General features: G+C 39.5%; 1 protein-coding gene across 4 annotated transcripts in view; it reads left to right on the top strand.

The window, feature by feature from the left end:
- GMDS (GDP-mannose 4,6-dehydratase) overlaps positions 1-27,729 on the top strand; it is a 623,184-nt gene that overhangs the window by 274,455 nt on the left and 321,000 nt on the right. For all 4 annotated transcript variants that reach the window (XM_031012261.2, XM_019029923.3, XM_055390905.1 and 1 more), the window contains exons 5-6: positions 11,141-11,333; positions 12,136-12,240. In XM_031012261.2, the coding sequence (XP_030868121.1) occupies positions 11,141-11,333; positions 12,136-12,240 (298 nt within the window). The remainder of the gene's footprint in view (positions 1-11,140; positions 11,334-12,135; positions 12,241-27,729) is intronic.

Raw genomic sequence — 27,729 nt, 5'->3', positions numbered from 1 at the left:
GGTTGTGGAAGTGGCAAAGAATTGTGACCAAGGAGTTATAACTGAAGTCAGGGTGCAGGGCGCAGAACTCAACATTTTAGAAATGAAGATTCTCAAACTCAAGGAATGTTGCTAGGGCAGCTGTTCTTCGTTTTGGAGTAAGTCAGAAGAGCTGGCAGACTTGGTGAGGTTGTTAAAGCGTGGTCAGCCTTCCAGAGCAGCGGCTGAGTCCTTAGAAAAAAGCAAGAGCTGGAGGGTGCTGTGAGAACAGAGCCCTGCATATGCTTTCTACTCTGACTTGTGAGAGCTCCAATTCGCCTCTGTGGCTAACATGTAAACACATGACAAAAATCAATACCATTATTTCAACAAATATTTTCCAGCCCTCCTGTGTGCTAAGCAGTAGGGGTGAGAGATGGAAAGCCATGGCCCCCACAGTGTGGAGAGTGGACGGACAGACAGAAGCAGTGTGTGCAGACTTGCCTCTCATCAGAGTCACTGGGAGCAGGGTGCATTTGGGGATTGTTACCTTGTCGTGTGTAATCAGCGTTCTGATTCCCTATGAGAGCCCTTAGTCTACTTTGAGCATTTCAAAACTCTAGTGGAACTATACCTTAATATGCCTTGAGCATACAAAGGCAAACAAAGATGTCACATTTGTTTAGTCTGGTTAGCATTTGTCACTCTGGAGTAACAACCCTGTGACTGTATGATGTTCCAAATTGTAATTATAAACATTTTTGAAGAAAAATATAATTGCAACAGAATAAGGAAAAATCATACAAAATTAGGGTTATGAGTGTGAGGAAGAATAATTTCTGAACTATAGAGCTGGGCCTTGGGCTGGGCTGGAGGCAAATAAAAGAGGCTGGGAGTATAGCACTGGTGAAAGGGCCCAGATAAAGTGATGCTGTCCTCTGCTCCAGAGCCACTGCTGGCTCCCCAGTGCCCACTGAACAAACTATAGACTGACATATATAATTTGCTCCAGAATAGCTTCTACTTACATTACATAAATATAGCACTTTATTCCCCAAACATTGCCGGTGCATTTGTCTCTCCTTTTGCTCATGCTGATGATCCCTGCCCCCTTTAGAATGTCTCATCGTCACCTTTCCAAACCCCCACTCCCCCAGTCCCTATCCCCCACCCCTGCCCACCCCCATGGACCCTACTTTTTCTCTTTAAGTCTGGGATACGTGTGTAGGACATGCAGGTATGTTACACAGGTAAACACGTGCCATGCTGGTTGGCTGCACCTATCATCCCATCACCTAGGTATTAAGCCCTGCATGGATTAGCTATTTATCCTGATGCTCTCCCTCCTCCAACCTCCCTTACAGGTCCCAGTGTGTGTTGTTCCCCTCCCTGTGCCTGCGGACCCTACTTTGATCTGTCCATGTCATCTGTCCCCCCTTTGGATCTCTATCCTCCCACTCCCACACTTTGTAACCATCTCAGGATGCCTTTCTTAATCCCTGTGGCCTCCCTTTTGTAGCCTCTTCAAACCTCTGTCTACTCGACACCCATAAGGCAGGCTACAGGCTACAGGAGGGCAAGGCAAGGCCCTGTCTCTGTCGCCTTTGGATTTCCTGGAATCACAACCTGCGGCCTGCTCCTGGTCGGGTAGCGCCTTCTCTCCATTCCTTCCCTGCCCACTGAGCCGCAGTGCTTCTAGGTCCGCACCTGCCCGACTCCTATCCAGCTCTGGAGCGGGGCGGGGGCGGGGGAAAGATCTGCATCTGGCCCCAGCTGCTAAGTAAATGTCAGCTCTGCTGAGCTGCTAACTGGGAAAAACTGGTTCATGATGGAAAGTAAGGTTTTATTGTTGCTGTCCTTGATTAATAACTTTCACTTACAGAGAAGCAGTAAACAGTGCAGCTGCTTGTGTGGTCTTATGCATTTCCAGCTCACTGGTATCATGAGCCTCCTCTTGTGTCTGTGAAATCAAATGTTAGAGGAAAAGATTTCCTGTTCTCTGGTTATCTTTTGCCACATTTAGTTCTTTTGCAGACAAATCTCTTTTTCCGACACCACATTTGTAGTCAGGAAACTTTGGCTCATTCATTGAGATTTTTTAAATGGAATTTGCTCCATATATAAAGTTTGTTCCGTTCTTAATTGTGTACTGAAATCATTGGGGAATTATATGCCTAAACTTCAGACTGAATGCTGTCTTATTTATTCAAGTAATATTCCTGAGTACTCTCCATGTGGCAGGTATTCTTTAAGTGGTGGGAGCAATGAGAAAAAACGAACAGAGCCCTTAACCTCATGGAGCTTACAAGCTCACTAAACCAATGAAGATGCTTTCTCTGTACTTAGAGTCCAATGAACTGAGAACTCCGAGGTGAAGCACGCCAGGGGAGGATGAGGTGAAGGTAGAGATGGCCAGGTCCAGGAAGGCCTCTTGGGGGAAGGAAGGGAGGAGTGAACCCTGGGGAAAATGTTCTGAGTAGAGGGAAAGGGCAACCCCCAGACTCTGAGATGGGAGGAAGTCAAACTGGAAAGGACAAATCACTTGGAACTTAGAGGCCGCCCCACTGAACCATACGGGACTGAAGAGGCAAACAACGTATGTTACAAGCAATTTTGCCTGTCTTCACGTTCCTACATATATTCTTCTTCTTGTTTCAGCTGAAAAGGCTGTAGTGTGTTCAGCCTTACTCATTAATGTGTTATGGACTTCTCTTCTGCTGTGTTTGAAATGTTTTTCCTTACTAAAATTGTTATTCAAATACCTTCCCTTAATTCATTTACACTTTAGAAGATAATAGTTCTATTAACATTTACAGGATAATTAAATATGTATTTCATCTAATTTCTTAATTTCTTTTTTTCTTTCTTTCTCTTTTTTTTTTTTTTTTTGAGATGGAGCCTCACTCTGTCGCCCAGGCTGGAGTGCAGTGGCGCAATCTCAGCTCACTGCAAGCGCCGCCTCGCGGGTTCACATCATTCTCCTGCCTCAGCCTCCCAAGTAGCTGGGACTACAGGCACCTGCCACCATGCCCAGCTAATTTTTTTGTATTTTTAGTAGAGATGGGGTTTCACCGTGTTAGCCAGGATGGTCTTGATCTCCTGACCTTGTGATCCGCCCGCCTCGGCCTCCCAAAGTGCTGGGATTACAGGTGTGAGCCACCGCACCGGGCCAATTTCTTATAAATAAATGAACTTTCTCTTCACATGGCTTTCTGTTTTAAAATTACAGATATATTTTTACCTCTGTATGATTCTCGGGGATTTAATGGTGAACAGAAATAGTCAAGGGCCCTGCTGCTGTAGAGTTTACAGTCTAGTGGGGTAGGGGCTGTTTGTGATCTTTTTCATTTACCCTAGCTTTTGCTTTCAGTAGATTTCAGAATTTTAAAAATGTGTGCTCTTTAATTGTATTAATATTTTGAAGTAAGAGTACAGTATGTGGGGAGGAAATATGAGGGAGACGCAGTGGGTCAGTCTTGGCAGACCACTCACACTAGACTCCTGATGACTATAGCCGCCTCTCTCCCTGAACCTGAAATTTACCCCTCCCAGACTGCCATTTGAGGAAGAGAGCTAGTCCATTATGAGAGACTCAGGACCAAGGCGAGGAGTTGGAACACTATAAACCCCCCAAGAGGGGAGTGGGCCTTGCAGAGAGTTCCAGAATGGTGCCTGATCAGCAGTCTCTCAGGATCATCCAAGATCCTGGCTTCAGGAGCTGGAATGTTACTTGCTGTGCTTCTTGGAAAAAGAGTCACAATGTGTGACATTTCTGACCTCGAGGATTCAGTTTTGGTGATCATTTTAAATATGTAAAATTGTGAGCACTGTAGTTACCAACACATGACAACCACTCCACTAATCAGACACAGTGTACTTTCTCTTGTAATCATCTAATATAAGTGATAGTTTGTCATTATTATGACTAGTCAATATATTACATGTGAATAGTGGCATTTATCTTATCCTACTTGGTTAGCATGCCCTCTTTCATCTCTGTTCAGTTTCACATAGTTATAAAATTAACATTTAGTTATAATGAGTTTGGAGGGGTAAAAGGGCTTCAGTGATCCTGGAATGATTGTTGTCATTTGTTTTATTTGCTGTGAGGTCTAGCACAGTGAACTCAGGCCTTCCCTGATGCGGCTTTAAAAGCACATGGGATTTACATTCCATTTTGTAGACTACAGAATTGACACATGAACTTTCAGCATCTATATCTGGTCCCTTTCAGCCCATTTAAAGGACTAATTCTAATTTTCTGTTTCCTTTAAGAAAGGCTATGATTTACCACTCATAAATAAATGTGGACAATTCTTTGGGTATCTGTTTATATCTTTGAATGTTGATAATTATCTTTATATTTGAACTTAAATTTCCTGTTTCCTATGACTTTAAATTTTTCTCTCATTTCTCTGGCTTTGCTACTCGCCCCTGAGACTGCCCTGACTGCGCCTTAAGAATGATATCCCATCACAGTGTCTTTGGGCATTTTCGTAACTATCTCCTCCTGCCTGCACTTCGATTATGTCTAAGATTTTTCTTCTGTGCTCTGAGTTCTGACTCTTTATATCGCGTAACTGTTAAAACTATTGTTATTGTTATGCTAGAGCTTTGAAGTTTATGTAGAGTTTTATCTGTCTTGCCCTTTGAAATTTTACCTTTTATTTCAGTAATATTAAATTATCAAACTTGTTTTATCGTTCTCATAGCTCATTTTCTTTCCTACTGGTTTTTGTGTTTTTATGTTGATGTTTGTATATTTGACATTTAGATTTCTCATTAGTTTACGCACTGTCTTCATTCACTCAGCAAATACTGTGCCAAGCCGTGCTTCAGGCATGGGAGACACTGCAGAGAACAAGATGAAACCCAGCTCTCATGGAGCTTACCTTTTAATGGGGGAGATAGATCATAAATAAGTAAACAGATGAAAGTTTAAAGTTAACGTGAAATGAAGCAGGATAAAGACAGGGGTGGATAAGGATAGAATGGCAAGGACGGGATGTTTTTAGCGAGGGAGGCAGGGCAGTGGTGAGGGGCACAGCATACAGAGGGGTCAGCAGCGTGAAGGCTCCAGGCAGGACCAGCTGACGCCAGACTAGGACAGCAGGGTGGCCGGAGAGGCTGCATTGTCGTAGTGGGGGATGAGTGTGGTAGGTTATGAGGTCAAGTACCAGGGTGCCAGGTGGGGAAGGACTCAAATTGAACTAGTTAGAGGTTCCTGCAGTGGTTCCCATGAAAGGTGATGCCAGACTAAATTAAGGTGTGGGCTAAGTGGTGGGAACTGGTTAGATTTCAGTGAACTGTGCAGGGAAGGAAGTGTTAGGGAAGATTTCTAGGTTTTGCTTGGAATGGGTGCTATTTACAGACGGGGAGGGGCCATGGGAAAGAAGAGCTTTGGAGACAGCTTCAGGAACCCTGTTTGGGGCCATCTCAGTGTGACATGTGAACATATGAGAGGCTGCTGCTCCAAGAGCTGCCCTGGAGGTGGGCCTTTGGGCCCATTTGAACAGATGGTGAATTGAGACCTGGGACTGAGTGATGACACAGCTGGAGGGTGGGTCGGGGAGAAAACCCTCAGCACTGAGCCCAGGGCTAGAGTCGGGGTGCAGGGGACCTGGTAGACCTGCAGGCACTGGCACAAGAAAGAGCCTGGAGACTTGATGCCAATCGAGTGGAAAGAAAACTGGAAGAATATGCGATGTGGGAGCCCACTGAAGAAAATCTTTCAAGAAAGTGAGTTTGGGCAGTATTTTGTAGGCTTGGTTTTTTTTTTTTTTTTCATCAGTCTGATTTTTTGTTCTCCTTATTAGGTGAAATAAGATTTTTACTGTTAACTTGGTCTGCATGCCTCTGAAAATGCAACTCTCTTTGTGATTGGAAGCATACTTCATAATCATCCCATAGTATTGAGAAGATAGAGAAAAAGATAATGATAGAAACCAACCACAACCAAAACCCTACTCATTTTGGCTCCCTGTTGTAACTATGGTTTAGTTTTGGGGGTTTGGAAGCTTCTTCTGTAAAGGTCCAGATAGTAAATATTTTCTGCTTCATGGGAAATAACTCTGTTGCAGCTATTCAAGCCTGCTGTCATAGTGTGGAAATAAGCATAGAAGACCTGTAAACAAATGAATGTTTATAGGGCTATGACCTATAAAACTTAATTACAAAAGCAGATGGTAGGTCGGATTTGGCCCATGGGCTCTAGCTCTCTGGACCTTCCATGTTTTCATGTGTTTCAGAATCATACTTCTAACCTTTAGTTTTACTTAAAAATAATCTCTCTCTCTCTCTCTTTCTTTTTTTAACCTACATTTCATTTTGAGACAGTCTTGCTCTGTTGCCCAGGCTGGAGTGCAGTGTCATGATCATGGCTCACTGGAGCCTCAACCTCCTGGGTAAAAGTAATCCTTCTGCTTCAGCCTCCTGAGTAGCTGGGACCACTGGTATGTGCCACCACAGCTGGCTAATTTTTTTTATTTTTAATTTTTTTTGTAGACATAGGACCTTGCTGTGTTTCCCAGGCTGGTCTTGCTCTCTGGGGGCTCAACTGATCCTCTGGCCTCAGCCTCCCAAAGTGTCGGGACCACAGGTGTGAGCCGCTGTGCCTGGCCAACACTTCTAAGCTTTAGGAATTGATCAGTCACAATGTACTGTTCAGATTTTCTTTTTTAAGGAAACCACTTAATTTGTTACTTTATATTGTAAAACACTTTGTAATCAATTAGATTTTATCAGCTTATCTTATCCTATAGCATGTTGAATATCAAACACATATACTTAATTCTCTCTGGAGTTACCTAAAAACCTGCAAACACACAACCATCCTTTCCCCCATGCTCCCCTATCTTATTTACTATCTTTAGTCTAACAGTGCTTAATTCTTTTCCATGAGTTATGTGCTCTAGGCGATTCCTCAGGGATCTAGAACTAGAAATACCATTTGACCCAGACATCCCATTACTGGGTATATACATACCCAAAGGATTATAAATCATGCTGCTATAAAGACACATGCACACATATGTTTATTGCAGCACTATTCACAATAGCAAAGACCTGGAACTAACCCAAATGTCCAACAACGATAGACTGGATTAAGAAAATGTGGCACGTATACACCATGGAATACTATGCAGCCATAAAAAATGATGAGTTCATGTCCTTTGTAGGGACATGGCTGAAGCTGGAAACCATCGTTCTCAGCAAACTATTACAAGGACAAAAAACCAAACACCGCATGTTCTCACTCACAGGTGGGAATTGAACAATGAGAACACATGGACACAGGAAGGGGAACATCACACACCGGGGCCTGTTGTGGGGTGGGGGAGGGATAGCATTAGGAGATATACCTAATGTAAATGACGAGTTACTGGGTGCAGCACACCAACATGGCACATGTATACATATGTAACAAACCTGCGCACTGTGCACATGTACCCCAAAACTTAAAGTATGATAAAAAAATTAATAATGACCTATTAGTGATCTAAATTGGATTCCCTAGCATAAGTGAAAACTTTCATGTTGTGCAGCTTCCTTATTCTATGTTCTAATGGTTGAGGTACTTATGCAAGGATGTGTGGTTCACGGTGAATGTAACATATCCACATATAATCTATTCAATGTATAGAACATTCACCACAAATATAACGTGGTACCACCACTTGCTGTAGCTTCTCTGTGTCAGTGGAAATACTTACCTGTTCTTAGGATTAAATAATATATACTTGCAAAATGCCTAGGATGATATGCATGTGTCTGGTACTGAGTACTTAACAAATACTAGCTATTCCTTCTTGGAGCTGTTTAGGCAGCATGTCTATAAATGAAAAACTAGTCAAGGAAAGAGAAAAAACTCACAACATTCTCATTGTTGTTCAAATTTGACTGGTCCCTTGAAAAAGACTGCAAATACCATGGGATAAGAACTTATACCTAAAAATATTTTGAGTACAGACAGTTGATGTCAGAGAAGATCTTCAGAAAGATCTAGTTTAAGGTTTCTTAATCTGCAATCCACAAATCTCTGGAAAGCGTAGGCAATTGTTCGTGTCTGTGTGTGCGTATGTGTTTCTCCTCAGAGCATCTGGCTTTTATGAGACCCTCACGGAGGGAGTGGCTGAATCCTGCTATTGTGGTGAGCCTCATCCAGGGACTCACTTGGAGTCCTGGTTCTGCTGCTCCTAGGCAGTGTGGCTTTTAGCAGCTCCATCTTTCTGAACCTCAGTACCTAGTTTCTGTTTCTCCTAGGATTGTTACAAAGCTTGAACAAAAGCACTTTTGAATTGTAAAGTGTCATATAAATTACAATTGTGGCCCTGCTGTGGTGAGGGAACTACGGCCAGCGGAAGTGGTTGAGTGATCTGCTCAGTGGCCACTACCAGTGGTCCCAGAGCCCTGACACCCGCTCTCCCAAGGCCTTCTCAATGCACTGTTCCCTCAAAATAAGGCCGTGGCTTTTGCTGATAACAAAAATACCCAGTGCAAAAACCATTTGACAGGGAAAAACTGGCCTTTTCAACAAATGGTGCTGGGACAACTAGATATCCATCTGCAAAAAATGAAGTTGGACCCCTGACCATACACAAAATTTAACTCAAAATGGATCATAGAATTAAGTACATGAGACAAAACTATAAAACTCTTGGAATAAAACATTAGGAGTAAATCTTCCTGATCTTGGGTTAAGTAAAGTATTCTTAGATATAACATTGAAAGCACACACAACAAAAGAAAAAGTAGGTAAATGGGACTTCTGTGCTTCATAAGACACCTGTAAGAAAGTGAAAAGACATTAGCCCAGCACTGTACCACATGCCTGTATTCCCAGCAAGAGGCTGAGGTAGGAGAATCACTTGAGCAGGTTTTGAGGCTATAGTTTGCTATGATTATGCCTGTGAATAGCCACTGCACTCCAGCCTGGGCAACATAGTGAGACCCTGTCTTTAAAAAAAAAAAAGGAAGTAGGCTGGGCGTGGTGGCTCATGTCTGTAATTCCAGCACTTTGGGAGGCTGAGGTGGGTGGATCACGAGGTCAGGAGTTCAAGACCACCCTAGTCAACATGGTGAAACCACGTCTCTACTAAGAATACAAAAATTAGCTGGGCGTGGTGGTGCATGCCTGTAATCCCAGCTACTCAGGAGGCTGAGGCAGGAAAATCGCTTGAACCTGGGAGGCAGAGGTTGCAGTGAGCCGAGATCGCGCCATTGCACTCCAGCCTGGGCGACAGAGCAAGACTCCATCTTAAAAAAAAAAAAAAAAGAAAAGGAAAAGACAACCATGATAATGGGAGGAAAGATTGCAAGTCATATATTTGATAAGGGACTTGTATTCAGAATATATATATGTGTGTGTATGTATGTATATGTATATCTATATATATATAAACTTTTACAACTCAACAAATGACCCAATTTAAAAATGGCTAACGGATTCAAATACACATTTCTACAAAAACAAGATACAAATGGCTGATAAGCATATGAAAAGATGCTGAACATTATTTATTAGGAAAAAGAAAAACCGCAACAAGATACCACTTCACACCACTAGGATGGATATAGCAAAAAAGACCACAGCAAGTCTATGTAGGATGTGGAGAAATTGGAACTCTTGTTCATTGATGGTGAGAAGGTGAAATGACGCAGCCATTTTGGAAAATGGTCTGGTAGTTCTTCAAAATGTTAAATATAGTGTTACTGTATGACCCAGCAACTACATTCCTAGGTATATACTCAACCAAAGTGAAAACATGGTAAGCGAAGGAAGCCAGTCACTAAAAACCGCCTATTGTATGATTCCATTGGTATGAAACATCCACAGTAGGCAAATATAGAGTGACAGGGCTGTTGGGGTCAGAGGTAGAGTTGGGGACCAGGGAGTGGCTGCTGATACTAGGTTCTGAGGTACTGAGTACTAGGTACGGAGTTTCTTTTTGGGGTGATGAAAATATTCTGGGCTTAGATGGTGTTGATGATGGCATCTACTGCTGTGAATATACTAAAAACCACTGAATTGTAAACTTTTAAAAGGGTGAATTTTATGGGTGTGAATTATATCTTAATGAACTGTTATTAGAAAAGAATAAAAATAACAGACTTCCAAATTTGCTTTCTTACCTTTGAAAGACTGTGGATGAAACATACTTTTTTTCTTTTGATTTCCCGGCAGCCACATGACCTTTACTCACAGGCCTAAATGACAAGAGTTTAGCGGTCTAAATAGGGTCCCTGGTGAGCAGTTGCCTGAATACCATTTGCATGTTCCAGGGGACAGCTTCTGCTCCAGGGCACACATGCAGGACCCAGCAGTAACGAAGGCCAGTGATCTTACCCCTCAAAGGGGTTTTTCCAGTTGAGGATTCACGAGGCAGCAGGGGAAGCCTGTTTGCACTGTGCCCAGCTATGTTAGCCTACGAATAAACCAGTGACAAAGATTTTGAGCCTTATTATTTTAGGGGATTTAATATTAGATTATTTTGTTCATTATGCGTAAATAGAATAATTTCAGAAAGCATATCAGTCACACTTGTTTTTAAAAAGTGCTCTAAAGAACTGCAAAATATCGAATTATTCCTCAGCATTCGCTTAGAAGTTGGTTCATATATACATTAGCATCTTGCTGTATGCTCTGTCTCAAATTAAAAAAAGTTTATGCATTCGTGTAATAGATTACAAATTTATTATTGTACCTTTAAAATAGAAAATAAAACAACCCTTTTTAAATTCAACTGTGTTCTAAAGCACATGTTCCAAAACTTCTCTGTACATAAAAATCAACTGGGGCTCATTAAAAATGTAAATTTCCTAGGTCCCTACCCCCCAAAGAGATTGGTTCAAACTGAATTTTTAAGGAAGACCCCAGATAATTCTGAGGAATAGGGTTTGCCCTATAATAACCCATGCCCTAGGAACTCCAGCCTAGAATTAGGAGTAGTAGAAGGGCGGTTAGTGTTCTTCACATTACCATAGGTAATTAATAGGAATTAAGATATTTTTAGCCATTTGATACTGTATGTAGATGACATCCACGTTCTTATTGTGCTGTTAGAAAATAATATTTTCTCACCAACATTTCACAGTGTGTGAAATTGTAGTCTTTGTCCCTGCTGACAGCACCTTTGTGCTACGAAGCTATTAATGCAGCCCTGTCTCCGCCTGCTTTTTCCAGATTTCCTTTGACCTCGCTGAGTACACTGCGGACGTTGACGGAGTTGGCACTCTACGACTTCTAGATGCAGTTAAGACTTGTGGCCTTATCGACTCTGTGAAGTTCTACCAAGCCTCAACAAGTGAACTTTATGGGAAAGTGCAGGAAATACCCCAGAAGGAGACCACCCCTTTCTATCCCCGGTCACCCTATGGTGAGAACGTGCGTGCACACCTGAGCACATGTGTGGCGTTATCTGTGGGTGTGGGGGGTGTGTGTTTTTCCTTTCATTCTGTTCATGTCTCACAGCTGAAGTCATTTGGGTGTGAGGTTAACATTAAGGTAGACTAAAGTGACTGAACTTGTTGAGAAGCATACCTTTATACGTTGCTAACTACAAGTATTTGCTGCCATTGCCTTCGGGGTGAAATTACCACCTCACTTCACCAACCCATGTTCATTCAGCCCTTCCATACAGATCACTTTAAATGGAAAATCAGACCCAATGTGATTCTTTTTCTAAACTGTTCTGAGATTATACTGAAGTGATAAGGTTTCATGTTTTTTTTATTTTCCATGAAATTTCCTTGAGCTCAAAACCTTAAAAAAAAAAGACTATTATGTCTAATATGTTTGTAAGGAGAATATTAACGAAAGACTTTAGTGATAAAATTTCAAAGCAGTTGGAATGTTAAGATCCTCATTTTTTTCCATTCTAATTCCTCAAAAGTTAGAGAGAGAGAATGAGAGAGAATAAGATCTAAGAAAGATTCAATCAATGAGATTGTCAAATAGTGCACTGTGGGCGTTACAAAAGTAAGAATTTCTTAAAACATTTCCTGGTGAACATGATTGACTGGCATAATAACCTTTATTTCGTCTTTGGTTTTTGATACTTTTTTGTATTTCGATGCATTACAAATTATTATTTTGGCAAAGATGTTACTGTTGAAGATGGGTGAAAGTCACTGTCTCTTATAAGAAACTTCATTGCTTAAAAAAAATTATTCCAACAGGGGCAGCAAAACTCTATGCGTATTGGATTGTGGTGAACTTCCGTGAGGCATATAATCTCTTTGCAGTGAATGGCATTCTCTTCAATCATGAGAGTCCCAGAAGAGGTCAGTAAATGTATTAACTGAAAAGAGAATTTCAGACTTGAACAACAACAACAAGTTGCATGTCTGTTTGGTGTATGTACTACAGAGACTGAAAAATTTCCTATCTGTATCTAATTATTATGAATGTCAGAGCAGCAAATGAAGAAATGTATACCCAGCCTTAGTTTTTTGTAATTTTATTTTGAGTTTGTGGGACAGTGTTCCAGTTTTACCATTTTAATTAGTAGATCTTATCAAGCATGTTTTCAACCTGAGTATTAGGAAGCTACTATATGAATGCAAAGGAATAAGTAGTAAACTAATGATTGTTTTTGGAAATTACTCCTATTCAAATAGACTCAATCTGTAGAATCTATATTATTTTTTGACTTTGAATAGTTAGATATTCAGTATTCTTTCTTTACATTTCATTAAATAGACGTCCAGAAATTACTATGCTTCTAAATTATTTTAAAATGAATTTGAAATCAGTTTTTTAACAAGATTTTAAAAAATTGACACATAACATTTTTATGGAGTACATAGTAATGTTTTGAAACAATGTGTAGTGATCAAATCAGAGTAATTAGCATATCTGTCACCTCAGACATTTATTGTATGTTTGTGTTCGGAACATTTAAAAGCCTCTTTTCCAGCTAATTGAAAAATACATAATAATATGATAAACTATAGAGCACTCTACAGAACACTAGAATTTAATGTGTCTGTCTAGCTATAATTTTATATTCTTTAAGAAATCTCCCCTTATTCCCCACTCCCTTGAAGTCAGCTCTTAATTTAGAAGTATTATCAGGTATTTTTGGAAAACTGTATTTGTTTGTATTGGCTTGTTGCCTTTTCAGAGTTGTTGATGAGACTGTAGCAACGTGCTAGTTCTCTTGTTCCCAGTATTAAGTTTTAAGTAAGAAAATGTGTACCCCCATCATTACTTCTGATTTACTGAAGCATGAGAAAGCTTTACAAAGCATGCACATGCTTTACAAAGTAAAAATTATCTGTAAGCCTTCCAAGAAGTTTTATTAAATTTCGCTATCATTTAGATTTTTAGTCTGAGAATAAACGTGAAGTCCAATGTTATAAGTTGTTTCATGACCAACAACTAGTAAGCATATAATTTTTCAGTGAAATTTTATGTAACTATATAGCTACCTAATTACACCAACAAGTCATGAAGAAAGATTAAAGCGACAGGTTTATAAAGGTATCTTTAGCGTCAGTACATTTTTATTTTATAATTGCTTAAGTTAAAAATTCCCATGATGGGCTGTTAAAGCATAAGAACCTAGCCTGTCATCACATTGCCTGAAAGGAAAACAAATTCACAAGCAGTGAGAAACATTTCTTTAATGAATTTTGTGGTCCTGGGTGCCAGCGGTAAGGGAGAAAGGAAAAGGAAGATCCTAGCTGTGGTTGCCTGCAGCATGTGCGCCCACAGAGTCTGCTCAGTCGTGGTAATCCCTGCCTCTTTCTCACAAACATGTTCATACACATTGTTTGGGTTTCTGTGTTCTTCCTCCCTCAACTTTTCCACCTGAAAAAAAAAAATAAAAGTTAATTGTTGTGAATCAGGTCAGGATAGGGAAAAACATTCCTGGGTTGCAAAGTAAAAAAAAGATAAATTTAAATATAACTCCCCCTAATTCTCTCTTTGTGTATCTCCTAATGAGAACTTATTTTTTGTCTTTGTAGATGTTAACCACTAAAAAAAAAAAAGAAAAAAAAACGTATTTTAAGGCCAGGCACAGTGCCCCACATCTGTAATCCCAGAACTCTGGGAAGCTAAGTTGGGGGGATCACTTGAGCCCAGGAGTTTGGGACCAGCCTGGGCAACATAGTAAGATCCTGTCTCTCAAAAAAATAAAAAATGAATCAGCCAGGTGTGGTCATGGGTGCCTGAAGTCCTAGCTACTCGGGAAGCTGAGTTGGGAAGATTCTTTGAGCCCAGGAGTTCGAGGCTGCAGTGGGTTATAATTGTGCCACTGCACTCTAGCCTGGGCAACATAGTGAGACCCCTGTCTCTAAAAAAATTGTTTTAAAGTAATAAAAAATGTTCTAAAAGTAATACTTCTTCATTTAAAATAAAATTTTAAAGTAAAAGTTCCCACCCTCGTGATAACTGCCAGCCCTGTCCTCAGACCCACTGTTAACATTCCTTCAGCAAAGTTCTCTCTTTAAACATACAAAGAGGGTCCTGCTCTACATATTGTTCTGCAGCGTCAGGCTTCTATTAAATATCTTTAGGAACTTGACCTTGACTGTAGCATACACCATTTTGTTTTGTTTTATTATATGCCTGGAAATCAATGGTACCACATCTTTAACTATATGATCAAATAATGAGAAAAAGAGATGTATGTGAAAATGATATTAATTCTTTGATATGTAATGCCTACTATTTACAGCATTTCTTAAAACTTGATCATTAATTTTCAGATTAAATTAATCTGACAATAATGTTGTTTTCCGAGGAGATTTCTTTTCCAGACTGAAAATTCCATAATGGCAGGACTGTGTTGTGTTCGTACATCTCCAGCTTCCAGGCAGTGCCTAATTGCTAATAAGCATTCAGTAAATATTTTTAAATGAGTGAATAAGTTAATATCTCATGTTTCAGGAACACCTTACTGACTTGAAAGCTAGGTGGTCTGAATTACAGAAAAGTAGAAATTATACCGATATTTATAAATATATACATATTGTTGATTTTACTCATATAGTAATTAAAGCTAATAAATGGGCCGGGCGCAATAGCTCATGCCTGTAATTCCAGCACTTTGGGAGGCCGAGGCAGGTGAATCACTTAAGGTCAGGAGTTTGAGACCAGCCTGGCCAACATGGTGAAACCCCGTCTCTACTAAAAATACAAAAAATTAGCTGAGTGTGGTGGTGGGCGCCTGTAATCCCAGCTACTCGGGAGGCTGAGGCAGGAGAATGGCGTGAACCCAGGAGGCAGAGGTTGCAATGAGCCGAGATTGTGCCAGCCCAGGCGACAGTGCGAGACTCCATCTCAAAAAAAAAAAGCTAATAAATGATTTTGAAGTAAAGATTCAATCTGATATACATTAATAAACAGATAAAATTCATTTTTTGTTAATAATCTTTGTAAGCCTAGAATTTCCTGTGGGTCTTTAAGTGAGTTTATTTTCTTAAGTTGGTTGAGCATTTACACATCAGTCTTCTTGTTCCCTGTTATTACAGGGAACAAACCCTTTTTTTCTACATGGTGTAGAAAAACCTTGGTAAACCTCAATCTAGTCCTAGGTATCCAATCACCCATGCTGAATTTGTAGAGCCCAAGTTGATGCAGTTTTTGGGGGCCATATACTTTTTCTCTAACAAAGTGTAATTGTCAAAGGTGCCCTCTCACTGCATGAATAACATTTCATGAGAATTTCTGACTTTCAAAAGTGGGGAAAAGTATTTTTTAATCTAACAATAGGCTAAACCAGAAGTTGACAATCTAGGACTCATGGGCCAAATCTGGCCTACCAGCCTAGTTTTGAAAATAAAGTTTTATTGTAACACAGGCAGATGCACTTGTTTATATATCATCTATGGCTGCTTTCACCTAAGGAGTCTTGTAGTGTGCAGAGCCTAAAATATTTGTTGTCTGGGCCTCTAAGAAAACATTTGCTGGCCCCAGCTATAGACAGATCCTCAACATTCGAGAAAACTTTCACTTGGGTTGATTGTGGGTTTCTCCTACGGTAGCAAGGTAGTCTTTTAGAAAGATTTCCTATAAATGTTAAAGAGCATAGTGAGCCAGTCCTTAAGCAGAATTCTGAAGTGCTTTGGCAGGTTGGGGTTCTGTTGTACTTCACTGCTATACGCAGGTAACCAAGTGATCCAAAGGATCAAGCACTGTGACCAAATGCTCTAAAGGAAAGCTAGTTGTCAGTGACGTATGAAACCAAATAAGCTAGTAACTGATGATATATATGTAGCATAGTTCGTCCAACAACCCCAACTCCTGAGCTTGGACACGTGCTCATTACGGTTTTGACCGCCTTCTGTGTCTTTTCTCCATCCCAACCATTTTTGGTTTTCTTTCTTTTTCTTTTTTTTTTTTTGAAGACTTCATTTATTTATTTAGGTTTTCTTTCTAAATGTATTTGTTTTGAGAACCATGTAATACATCTAGAGATGTAAGAATCACCTATGCTGGCATCAGATCAACAGTTGGAAATCACTGATTTAGGGAATAGAGCCAATAATCTGCGACTTTGCATCCCTCAGTCAGCCTTCCAGTCACTCCGCTGGTGAAAGCAAGAGGGTGGATGGCACTTGTGCTATAGACTTGCTTCTTATGAAATGGGAGCACTTTAGTAATATTTACTACAAATTAATAAGAATAACAGAATTTTAGAATTAAATGTCTATAAGTCATGAAAATATATATAGTAGTATATGTTTTATGAATAACTATTACTATGTATTATATACTGATATTCACAGACATTAACCAGGTGCTTTCTTTCATATGTACTCAGTTTTTTAAAATAAAAAAGTAGGCAATCATAACCTGCATAACAAATTTTGGTAAATGATGGACTGCAATGGTCCCATAAGATTATCATACTGTATTATAATTAAAAAGTCACATTTTTACGGTACTTTTTCTGTTTCGGTACACTTAAATACACGAGTTTAGGCATATGTTATTTTATTGCTTCGTAGATATTGCTTTTTTTTTCTTTTCAAACTGGAGGTGTGTGGCAACCCTGCATTAAGCAAATCTATAGGTACTATTTTTTCAGGTGTTCACCTCCTGTCTCTGTGTCACATTTTGAGAATTCTAATATTTCAAACTTCTGATTATTATTATATCTGTTACGGTGATCTGTGATCAGTGATGTTTGGTTTTGCTGTTGTTATTGTTTTCAGGCACCATGAACTGCACCCATAAAAGACAGTGAACTTAATCCATAAATATTGTGTGTTTTCTGGCTGCTCCACGAACTGGCCGTTACCACCCCCTGCCACCGCCGCCCCGTTCCCTGAGACACAACAGTATTGAAATTAGGCCAGTTAATAGCCCTACATTGGCCTCCAAGTGGAGGAAGTAGTTGCAGTTGTGGGGTTAGGAGCAAGAGAGCTAGAATTAAAAGTAGAATCTGAAGATGTGACTGCTTTTATCGTGTGCAATCTCATAATAAAGTTTTCACTGATGAGGAGCTGCTTCTTATGGATCAACAAAGAATGTATTTTCTTAAGATGGAATCTATTCCTGGTGAAGATGCTGTGAATGTTGTCAAAATAACAAAAGAAGGGTTTATAATGCTACATAGGTTTAGTTGTTAAAGCAGCAGCAGGGTTTGAGAGGATTGACTCCAATTCTGAAACAAATTCTACTGCGGGTAAATGCTGTTACACAGCACTGGATGCTACAGAGAAATCTTTCTTGAAAGGAAGAGTCAGTGATTGCCACAGACTTCATTGTTGTCTTATTGTAAGAAATGGCCACAGCCGCTCCAGCCTTTAGCAACCACCATCCTGATCAGTTAGCAGCCATCGACACTGAGGCAAGCCCTCTACCAGCAAAAGGCGCAGATGGTCATTAACGGTTTTCAGTGATAAAGTAATTTTTAGTTAAGGTTGTACAGGGCTTTTAAAAACATACTATTATTACACACTTAATAAACTGCTTTTTCGTTTTGTATTGTTTCTTCAAACCTGAAATTGTGTATCTCCCTGGCTGTTCCATTACATATCTTTATTTTTATATTTACATGCATACAGTATTCTTTTTGCCACAAATGTGGATATAATGATAGCTTTCTACTGCAAATACAGCTTCACATTATCTGTAATAGAGAATAGATTCTCTAGGGAAAAAGGTTTTATTATCTCAAACTGTTTAATATCTATGAGGAAATAGACATGTACAAAAATTTTCTTGCCTTATTACATTTCTTTGAAAAACTAAACAATCAGACTTGTCATAAAGATGTTAATTATTATATAAGTTGTAAACTATGGGGAAAATATTGAGAGGTTTTTAAATTATTTTAAAATAGTTCGTAAATAAGTATATTAGTTTCTTTTCAAATATGTTATTTACCAGTAATAAAATCTGCTCTTAAAGATTATGCTATAAATTGGAACATGGGAAGCAAGCCTATTTAGTAAAGCTAACAATATTTCTAGTTTTGACTGTTTATTACATTAGGAGGTAAATAAGAAGAATAACTACTGTTCATCACATATGTAATGTAACCAGTTGGGGCTAATTGTGTCTTAATTCTTAACATTGGCAGAGTACTTTGGCATGCCATAAATACAAATATGGTGACCTTTACAAAACTATAAATAACACTAATATGAGTGTATTCTAAATTAAGAAAAAACATTTTGCATGATAATTAAGAGGGAACAAAAAATACATTCTACCTTCTACTTTTGGAAGGTTAAAAAATTTAATGGTTAGATTATCCCTGATTTCCTAATTTTGATGACAGTAGCTATTGTGAATAAAGGATGAAATACACATAATATTCAGCATTCTTTTTTTTTAAATGTGATTTTTCAGTTTTCAGTATGAGTGTAGAATTAGCGGCTTAGATTTCCTACACTAAGAACAGCAGCCTCGGTTTCTGTGAGACTTCCTAGGGTCCACGTCCTGGAGGAGAAAGCCCTGACCCAGGGGTGTGCACAGCGAAAGTTGTTCTGTGCTGCCGGCTGTCGGCAGGCCTGGCTCTCACACCGAACAGGCCTTTGCTTTCCGCAGGAGATCAGTTGAAGATTTCCGTCTTTCGATGAGGATATTTTTCTTATGTTGACTCATTTTAGTCTTTCGATCATTAGGAAAGTTTGGGCAATGTAGTAACCTCTACTTCCAGGACTGACTGAGGAGGTGATGTTTGGTTACATGAGCCTACCTCGTGGGCCGTTGGTTACCAGCCGTGAGTGACTCATAGGGATTGGCTTCATCCCTGGATACCTTTAGCCTGAGTAAGAAATCACGTTCCCTGTTGACAGCGTATTTCTTCCATTCTCCTCCCACTCTTTTTCTTCTCTCAGTGTTTAAGAATGGGACATTTACTCAGCCTGGGTAAAGCATTCTCTCTCCCTGTAGATCTTCTTTTCTCTTCCTTTCCATATTTGCCTAACGCCTAACTGAGCCTCTCTTCTACTTGCCATATGTAACTTTGCTCCACCGTCTCTGACCATGGGGCCTTGTAACAGATCCATCACTACCTTCTTCCCCCAGGAGCGCTTCCGTTGCTAAACTGTCTGTTCAGAATTTCATGAGATCCTAGTAAATACCTCCAGAAAGCTGGTTTATTTTGTATTTCATTCTGAGTCACGAAGAACTTTTTTTAGTCATCTCCCATCTGAGGAATCAGAGGGGTTTGGCTATCATCATCATCATCATCATCATCATCCTTACTGTGAAAAACTCATGCTCATTAGCTCTTCGTGTTGCATTTGACATAGTGATTTAATACTCCAAAGGTACTTTTAGAGACATTTTGACTAACTTGTTTAACTCACAAATTTTTATCTGTATGTGGAAATGAAATTCACGTGTACTTCTATTTTTCTCTATTTTTTAATTTTAAAAATGTGTATTAAGCCATTAGATACTATTTTTTCCTTGAAAGAGCTTCTAGGGAGCAGCCAGTTAACATCCACCTGTAGGTATTCTCCCAAAATACCCTCAGAATTTGTGAAACAGGAATTTAAAGCTTCTTCCATCTCCCTTTTTTCAGCAATGAGGAAACAGAAGCAGCATGAGATTGAGTTGTCCAAGGTCGTGAAGCCAATAAATGCTAACACGGAGACCAGAAATAATCCTAGGAGAAGTCATGTAAATATTGTACATATTTGTGGAAATAACATATATACGAATTTTAGAGTTGAACTTGAGCAAAGAAACCCCTGTGACACTGAGTGGGCCACTTCAGCTTGGCAGTGAAGCAAGTGGACAAGTTGGAAACGGAATGTCTCAGCTGCTCTTATCTTTGTAAAAGACCATTAGTTTGCTTAAAGGCAATATTCCTTTAAGATGTTTGACAGAAATAATTACAATAAACATAGTTTTATAATATTAGAATATAAATGTGATATGAAATAAATAACTTCTCTTGCCTGTTATCAAGAAATTGGTAATAGGAAGAACTAATATAAAAGACATTAAAAATCAGGCCGGGCATGGTGGCTCATGCTTGTAATTCCAGCACTTTGGGAGGCCAAGACAGGAGGATAACTTGAGGCCAGGAGTTGTAGACCAGCCTCAGCAATACAGTGAAACCTCATCCCTACCACAAAATAAAAAATAAAACATTAAAAATCATGTGGCAATGGGAAGCTATAAAGTACTTTAAATATACCCATAATTAACAGTGTGAGACTGCCACAAATGGGTGGTGTACTAGCACTGTTTAGATACTGAGCCATTGCTAGATGAGATAGGACATTCCTCTAAATATGGGCTTCATGAGAAATCATATCCGTCAGTCTAAACACAGTATTCACCTGACTGAAAGAATCTGACATTTGTAAGGTTCATGAACTTGTGGTTTTGAGTTTTCGTCTTGAGCATTTTTTTAGCTGCCAAGTACTTTGCTTTATAAAATGTCTGACTGTATTTATCTTTATAAATTAATCTTCAGAATTTTTAAAATCATGTAAACATTACTTGTCAAAATTTAAGTAAAATTTTGGGTAATTTTGCTTTTGATTTTTTTTCTAAAGATTGTCTTTATTTGTTGCTGTAAAGATAAGATTAATGCTCTAGAATAGTGGTTCTCAACTAGGGGTGGGGAATGGGGAGAGAGGGGCTCTTTCCCCCAGAGGACGTGTGGCAGTGTCTGGAGATATTTTTCTTGTCCCAACTGAGGAGGGGGCTACTATTGGTGTCTGGTAGGTAGAGGCCAGGGATGCTGCTGAACACCCTACGGTGCACGGGATGGCTCTATAACAAACGCCTGTCTTGTCCAGATGGTTCATAGTGGTGAGGATAAGAAACTCTGCCCTAGAATGTCATCCTTCCAAATATGCTTGCAGAATCTCTGTGAATGCCATCTGTAACAGATGAGATGAATGCCATCTCATTTTTCGTTACACTTCAGTTTTACTTTACAGTAAATTCTTCATAGAACAACAGTAGGGTCTCATTTTTCTTTACGTATCACTTTCACTTTACAGTAAATTCTTCATAGAACTTTAGCAAACATTTACGTGAACACCAAAGAAAACATTCAGATTCAAATAGCTCCAGGGCCTTAAGTATTATGGTCTGCTGCAGGTCAGACCCAGCTCAAACCCAGGACTCTTCTAATCATTGGAGGCTGAACCCTCACCTCAGTGACCCGCTGATTCACGAGCCAAGTCAAGATGGGTTTGGGACCCTCCCAAGCCTCCAAAATCAATGAACATGTTTACTTTTTGTTATTAGTTATAAGAATAACACATTTTTCATTTGGGAATAAGTTGTAGAGTCCATGATCTGGCTTTGATATAAAACAACAGTTAGAACTGATTCAAGATTATCTTTCAATGCATAGGATTGTAGTAATATTAGTGTGAAAGGTTCACTGCATATGAGAATTTTCCTTTAAAACTATTAGAATTCATAGATGTTTTAGTGCTTTAGGGAATAATATAATGCATGATAGAAATTAGGTAACTGGGACTTGTTTTCAGTTAGTCACAATAGGCAGAAAACACTTTCTCTCTGTGTAAATACTACATATAACATGTCTAAATAAAATAATCTTTAAAAAATTACTGAATATTGGCCAGTTTGGCAAATTCAAATCATGCACTGTAGAAGTATCAAACAGGCAAACCAATAGCAAATACCTTAATATTTTGTTTGTATTTCTAGCTATAAAAGGTGCTTTGTGGCTTTTGTAGATGAGCATCAGAGACTTAATTTATTGTAAAAAATTTTAGCAGCCCATTGTGAAATCAGGGGATGACGTAATCTCCTGTTGGAGTTCAGTAGAGCATTATAGGTTTTACACAATACCATTTGTCTGTCCATAAATGGTTAGATTGTTGGCCACTACTCTTGGACCCACCAGGTTCTGGGTAGCCTTTCTGGTTGGGGCACAAAGTGACATCATCTGGTTTACCATTGCATTTGTAGACTATGATACTTCATAGATGACATGTACACTTGGCGATCACAAAGCTGTCTGGCCCATGTTATTCTTTGTGGGGAGATGAGGTGTAATTGCTTAAACATAAAAGACTTTTGAAGCAATACTTGGTCTAATGCAGGTGCTGATTACCACCAAACAAAATGAAATCCCTCCCATCTCCTGAGGTGAGATTTCTGGAATTGTTAAATTGAATTCAAGGGTTTGTTCTTCAGTGTTTTGTAATGTCTGTGACATTTATGTTTGAAACCAAACTGATAACTGTCTGATGACATGTAGCACAGTTCCCTGCAATATAGCCACGCAGTATACACAGAGAATTTGGCCACTCATCATCAGCTGTGTGCATTTGGGCAAGTCACTTACTCAGATCTCAGTTTCTGCATCTGCACATGGAGAGGCTAATAACGCCCACCTGATGGAGCAAAGTGCAGCTCTGTCATTTCAGCTCACTGTGAAGGTGATGGGGAAAACTTACAGGGAAAAGATTAATACAGTGCATAGTAGATTTTGAAGATTTATTTCATATTTCCTTTCTCTTTTCTTCCCTCTTCCTGTATTTTCAATGCTGAAAGCTAGAGAATTAGTTTTTTTACTCCTTGCCTTCCAAAGTGAAAGACCCTGTTGGAGGCAGCTCTGTTAGTGGGATTGCTGTGGCTACTGGCATAAGAGGAGAGTGAGAAATGTGAACGCTGCAGTGCCAGCCAACAGGAGATGGTCCTGAACCGAAAGCCAAGAATCTTTCAGTGATGTTGACAGATAAAACAGAGTAGTTCGGCGAGACACCCATGAATTGCAAAAAGATAAAATGTAAGTAGTATTGAAGAATTGCTGGAATCACAGGAAAAGCCATTCAAAACGAGATTTTGGCAGGTAAACCAGTTAACATTTGAATTAGGAAAGTCAAGAAAAGACGATGATGAATGAAAGGCTTATGGACAAATATCAAGGACGTGTGAAAGATTCTTGAGAAAATTAGTGAAACTGTCAAGTATTTTTTTTTTAATAGAGACACAGCCTCACTATGTTGCACAGCGCTCAGGCTGGAGTACAGCAGTGATCATAGTTCACTGCAGCCTCGGACTCCTGGGCTCGAGAGATCCTCCTGCCATTGCCTCCTGAGCAGCTGGGTCGACAGGTGTACACTACCACACCAGGCTAATTTTTTCAAGTATTTTTTTAAGTGATACATGTATTTTTTTAATGGTCCTGTAAAAATCTTACATGAAATGTATATGGTTGTGTCAAAAAAGTTACAAGAAGAAAACGTTACTTTACTTTGTGACTAGACTAACAAAAATTACATAGATGCAGTTGTAATTTAAATTTTGTTAATTATAAGTGGAAATTTTTCTTCAAAATAACATTCTTAAGTTTTTGAAATTTAGTTTGAGTCAAAACTTTCTTTTCCACTATTTGTTATGGAATATTGTTCCCCTTTTTAAGTGGTTCACGTAAGGATATAGAAGTGTTCAACTACTTGGACTCAGTCTAGGTTCTACTACATAGTAGAACAACTCTGGCCAGTTTCTCAATCTCTCTGAGTCTCTGTTTTCTCATCTGTAAAATGGGGTAATCATAGTGTTCACTTAAGGTTGTTATAAGCATTAAAGGAAATCGTGGAAGTGAAGTTATTAGCACGTCATTATTATTATCATCACTGCTGCTAATGTCCCACCTAGAGAAGTAAGCTCAGTTTGTGCCATCTCGCAACTTAAAATTAATAAACAGAAGGAATAAAGGGGAAAATGCATAAAGGAATATATGACTTTGTTTTCTCTGAACAAGTTAAAAAAGTTAAGGTTTCAGAGCTTAGTAAGTGATAAGTAAAGTAGGTAAGATCTGGTAAAGTAACTTATGGGATATTGAATATTAAGTGCTAGAAGAATAATGGTCTTTGCTTCTGTTGTTTATGGGCTAATTCCCAGGTATTGTTATTAGATGTTTCTGGTGTAGACAAACTCTAATGATTCCTAGAGTAAAAACTTCCCGGATTAAGCCAGATTTTATGTTTCAGAAGGTTTGCTTCTGCCTTCTATTTCTGTTGGTAAGTTTAAGATTTCTGAAAGGCTGCTAAAGCAGGATGTACGTGAGGATAACCAGCCCATGAGGGTATGCAAGTAAGGAAGTGAACATCAGTGCGGTCACAGAGAAACCCTCCTGGCAGCAAGAAAGGTGGGTTTTCAGCACAATTGTATCAGAGGAATAAGGGAAGCCCTAATGCCCACACAGTGTAAAGAAGGCTTGGTAGAGGTACCCAGGAAAGAGCTCAACCCTGGCCCCAGTGCCTCTTATGACCCTAACAGTTAATTTGTACATAAGAAATAAACCTTGTTTTAAGGAGGATGAAGGTGTTTCTCAGAGGAACACTGATAAATTTTTTTTGAGGAAGACAAAATAGGTTGGTGAGAACCTTAGTACCAGCATATCCCCATTCTGGCTGGCAGACGACTGTGTGGTCCCAAGTTCACAGAGAACATTTAATTGGGAGTGCTGGACATTGAGGAATGTTTCATAAATCTGCAAGCACAGGGAAATATTTCCCTATAGGAAGCAAATATTAAGACAGGGAACTGAAAATATAGGAAAAGAAGATCATCTACTCTTCTACTCCCAGCACTAAAATGAGCTAATATACCGTACGCGAAAAATGATCTATCTACTTCTTTCCAAAAAATGTGCAGAACTCGCTAGACACCATTGAATTCTGCTATATTAATTAAGATTGATGGTTATTAAAATGAAATCGCCTTTCTGAGCCAGATTTGGGGGATGGGGATTGCAATAGTTGAGTGCTCCTTGTGAAACATGCCTAGAGAGCTTCATGGCACTCCTGCCCAAAGGAGGGCTGCCAGCACATGCCCGCTGGTAGCTATTGTGCCCATTCACTTTGAGTCTTGGTGCAGGGGCTGTACCTGACACACGCTCCTCCTTTTCTGCAGCCAACGGCTGAGCATGCCCTGTGATCACTTCCCGGAAAGCCTTCCGCACCTGCTTGATGTTTTCAGCATATCCCCCTTTCTTTGGCTGAATTCTAAGTGCATCTGATACTGGAATTTTTAAACACAAATTCTTCTTGAGAAGTGTAGAGTGCTCTTGAGCTAATATCTTAGAATTTTTAAAAGTTTCAACTTACGGGACTGTTAGTGATGTTAGTAATGATAATGATAGCATAGCAGGTAACACTTATTTAGTTCTGACCATGTGCCAGATGCTCTGTCACTCATCTCTTTTAATCCCCATAATAAAACTATGAAGTAGTTGTAGTTATATCCATGTTACAGGTAAGGTGACAGGAGTTTAGAGAAGTTAAATTACTTTCCCATAGTAATGAAGGATATAGGATTTGGACTCATGTGATTTGACCCTGGAACTGTGTGACTGTCCATTACCTTGTGCGGCTCCTATGGTGGCCTGCCCCTTCCATCACATTTCATTGCCCCAGTGAGCTTTTTTCCAGTTACATTAGCTGCCTGTTCTGGTCCTCTAGTTTTTCCTCAAGACCATTCTTCCTGTTTGACTTTTTGTTGCTTCTTTCCTTTCCTTATTTTTCATTTTAGATTTGCTAAATTCTAAATTTAATTAGTAAGAAAAGGAAGTGATGAAGTAAAATATGGAAGCAAATCTTTCACCTGAAATTTTGCCACATAGGTGACATAGAAACTGGGACTAAACTGTTAAGCTGTCTTGTAACTCAGTCTATTAACTTTAAAAAAAACTGTTTCATGGTGTTTAGTTTATAGACACTATTCTGGGAATACCATGTCAGGGATACTGCTGAATGACAGATACCTTCGGTTTCAGAATTATTTGTAGTTTACATGTTTTACATGGTTGTTAAGTCCGCTTTTCTGTGATTCTCCTCACAGTATTTGTTCCCTGAGTGATTTGAAGAATGTTGGGGATTTTTGCTGGTGGTGTTTGTTGTTTAGAAAACAGGGTTTCACGATGTTGTCCAAGCTGAAATCTAACTCCTCGGCTTCAGCAGTCTTCCTGCCTCAGCCTCCCTAGTGGCTGGATCTACGGGTGCAGGCCATGACCCCAGGCGTGAAGAATATTGGGTTCACAGACATTGCTGTCATGCAGATCTGTCAAGGGCCTCTGTAGCCGTATGTGCATACTCTAAAGTTCAAGCCAACCCGACTATAACCAACCACAAGAAAAAAAAGTGTGAACTTTATCTCCTTGCGTATTATGATCTGTTGTCAGTATGTGTTAAAAACATCTCATCTAGTACTGACCAAATGCTTTTTTTGCTCATTACCTAATTTCCAGAAAGTGTACCTTGGGCCACACTCCTGTTGCCACACAGGCTCAGTCTCTGCTGCTGCTCTGGTGAGCTTGAGAGGCACGCTACTGCCTCCTGCATGCCCATTCATCTCATTAGGCTTGTGTCTGAGAACCCCACAGTTACAAAGAACCTCAAAAAGTTATAAATATGATTCAAGCAGAGAGGCTAAGTCACTAGTAAGAAAGCCGTAATTTCTCTTCCTTGCATTTTTCATTCCTTAGTATTACTTTATATTGTATGTCGACAACTAAGACAGTGTTTTCTGACTGGCACACAATTCTTAGAAGTCATCCTTTATTTCTAATTATGCTTGTTCTTGGAGTCTGACCCTTCTTGAAAAACTGCTTGAAGTCCAAATCAATAATTAGCAATAGTTATTACAGAGGAGGCAATGTTACTTATTTTCCTTGGGTGAATAAATTTCTTTTGTATGTATTTGTTTTCAGGGTATTGCCTATATTTACTTTTCTGTGACAGAAGAGAATAACAGAAACTGTCATGAGAGCCAAGTAAGATTCTTGTGGAAGGAGACATGATTGCATCATTTTATGGACACTTATCTTGTCCCAATTTTCTGTCAGATCAAGAATTTGAATCAAAGGTCTTTTGAAGATTTCATTACTTTGCAGTCTTTATGCTGGGTGGCTATAAGCCAATACTATTTTTGTTAAGTTACTTTGAACGTGAAATTTTTTTTTTTTTTTTTTGAGACGGAGTCTCACTCTGTCACCCAGGCTGGAGTGCAGTGGCACGATCTCGGCTCACTGCAAGCTCCGCCTCCTGGGTTCACGCCATTCTCCTGCCTCAGCCTCCTGAGCAGCTGGGACTACAGGCGCCCGCCACTACGCCCGGCTAATATATATATATATATTTTAGACGCAATCTGGCTCTGTCGGCCAGGCTAGCATGCAGTGGCGCCATCTCGGCTCACTGTAAGCTCTGCCTCCCAGATTCACGCCATTCTCCTGCCTCAGCCTCCCGAGCAGCTGGGACTACAGGCACCCACCACCACGCCTGTCTAATTTTTGTATTTTTAGTAGAGACGGGGTTTCACCGTGTTAGCCAGGATGGTCTCGATCTCCTGATCTC

This window comes from Gorilla gorilla, chromosome 5 (genome assembly GCF_029281585.2).
Source record: "Gorilla gorilla gorilla isolate KB3781 chromosome 5, NHGRI_mGorGor1-v2.1_pri, whole genome shotgun sequence".
Classification (NCBI taxonomy): domain Eukaryota; kingdom Metazoa; phylum Chordata; class Mammalia; order Primates; family Hominidae; genus Gorilla; species Gorilla gorilla.
This window is presented reverse-complemented; position numbering and strand designations above follow the sequence as displayed.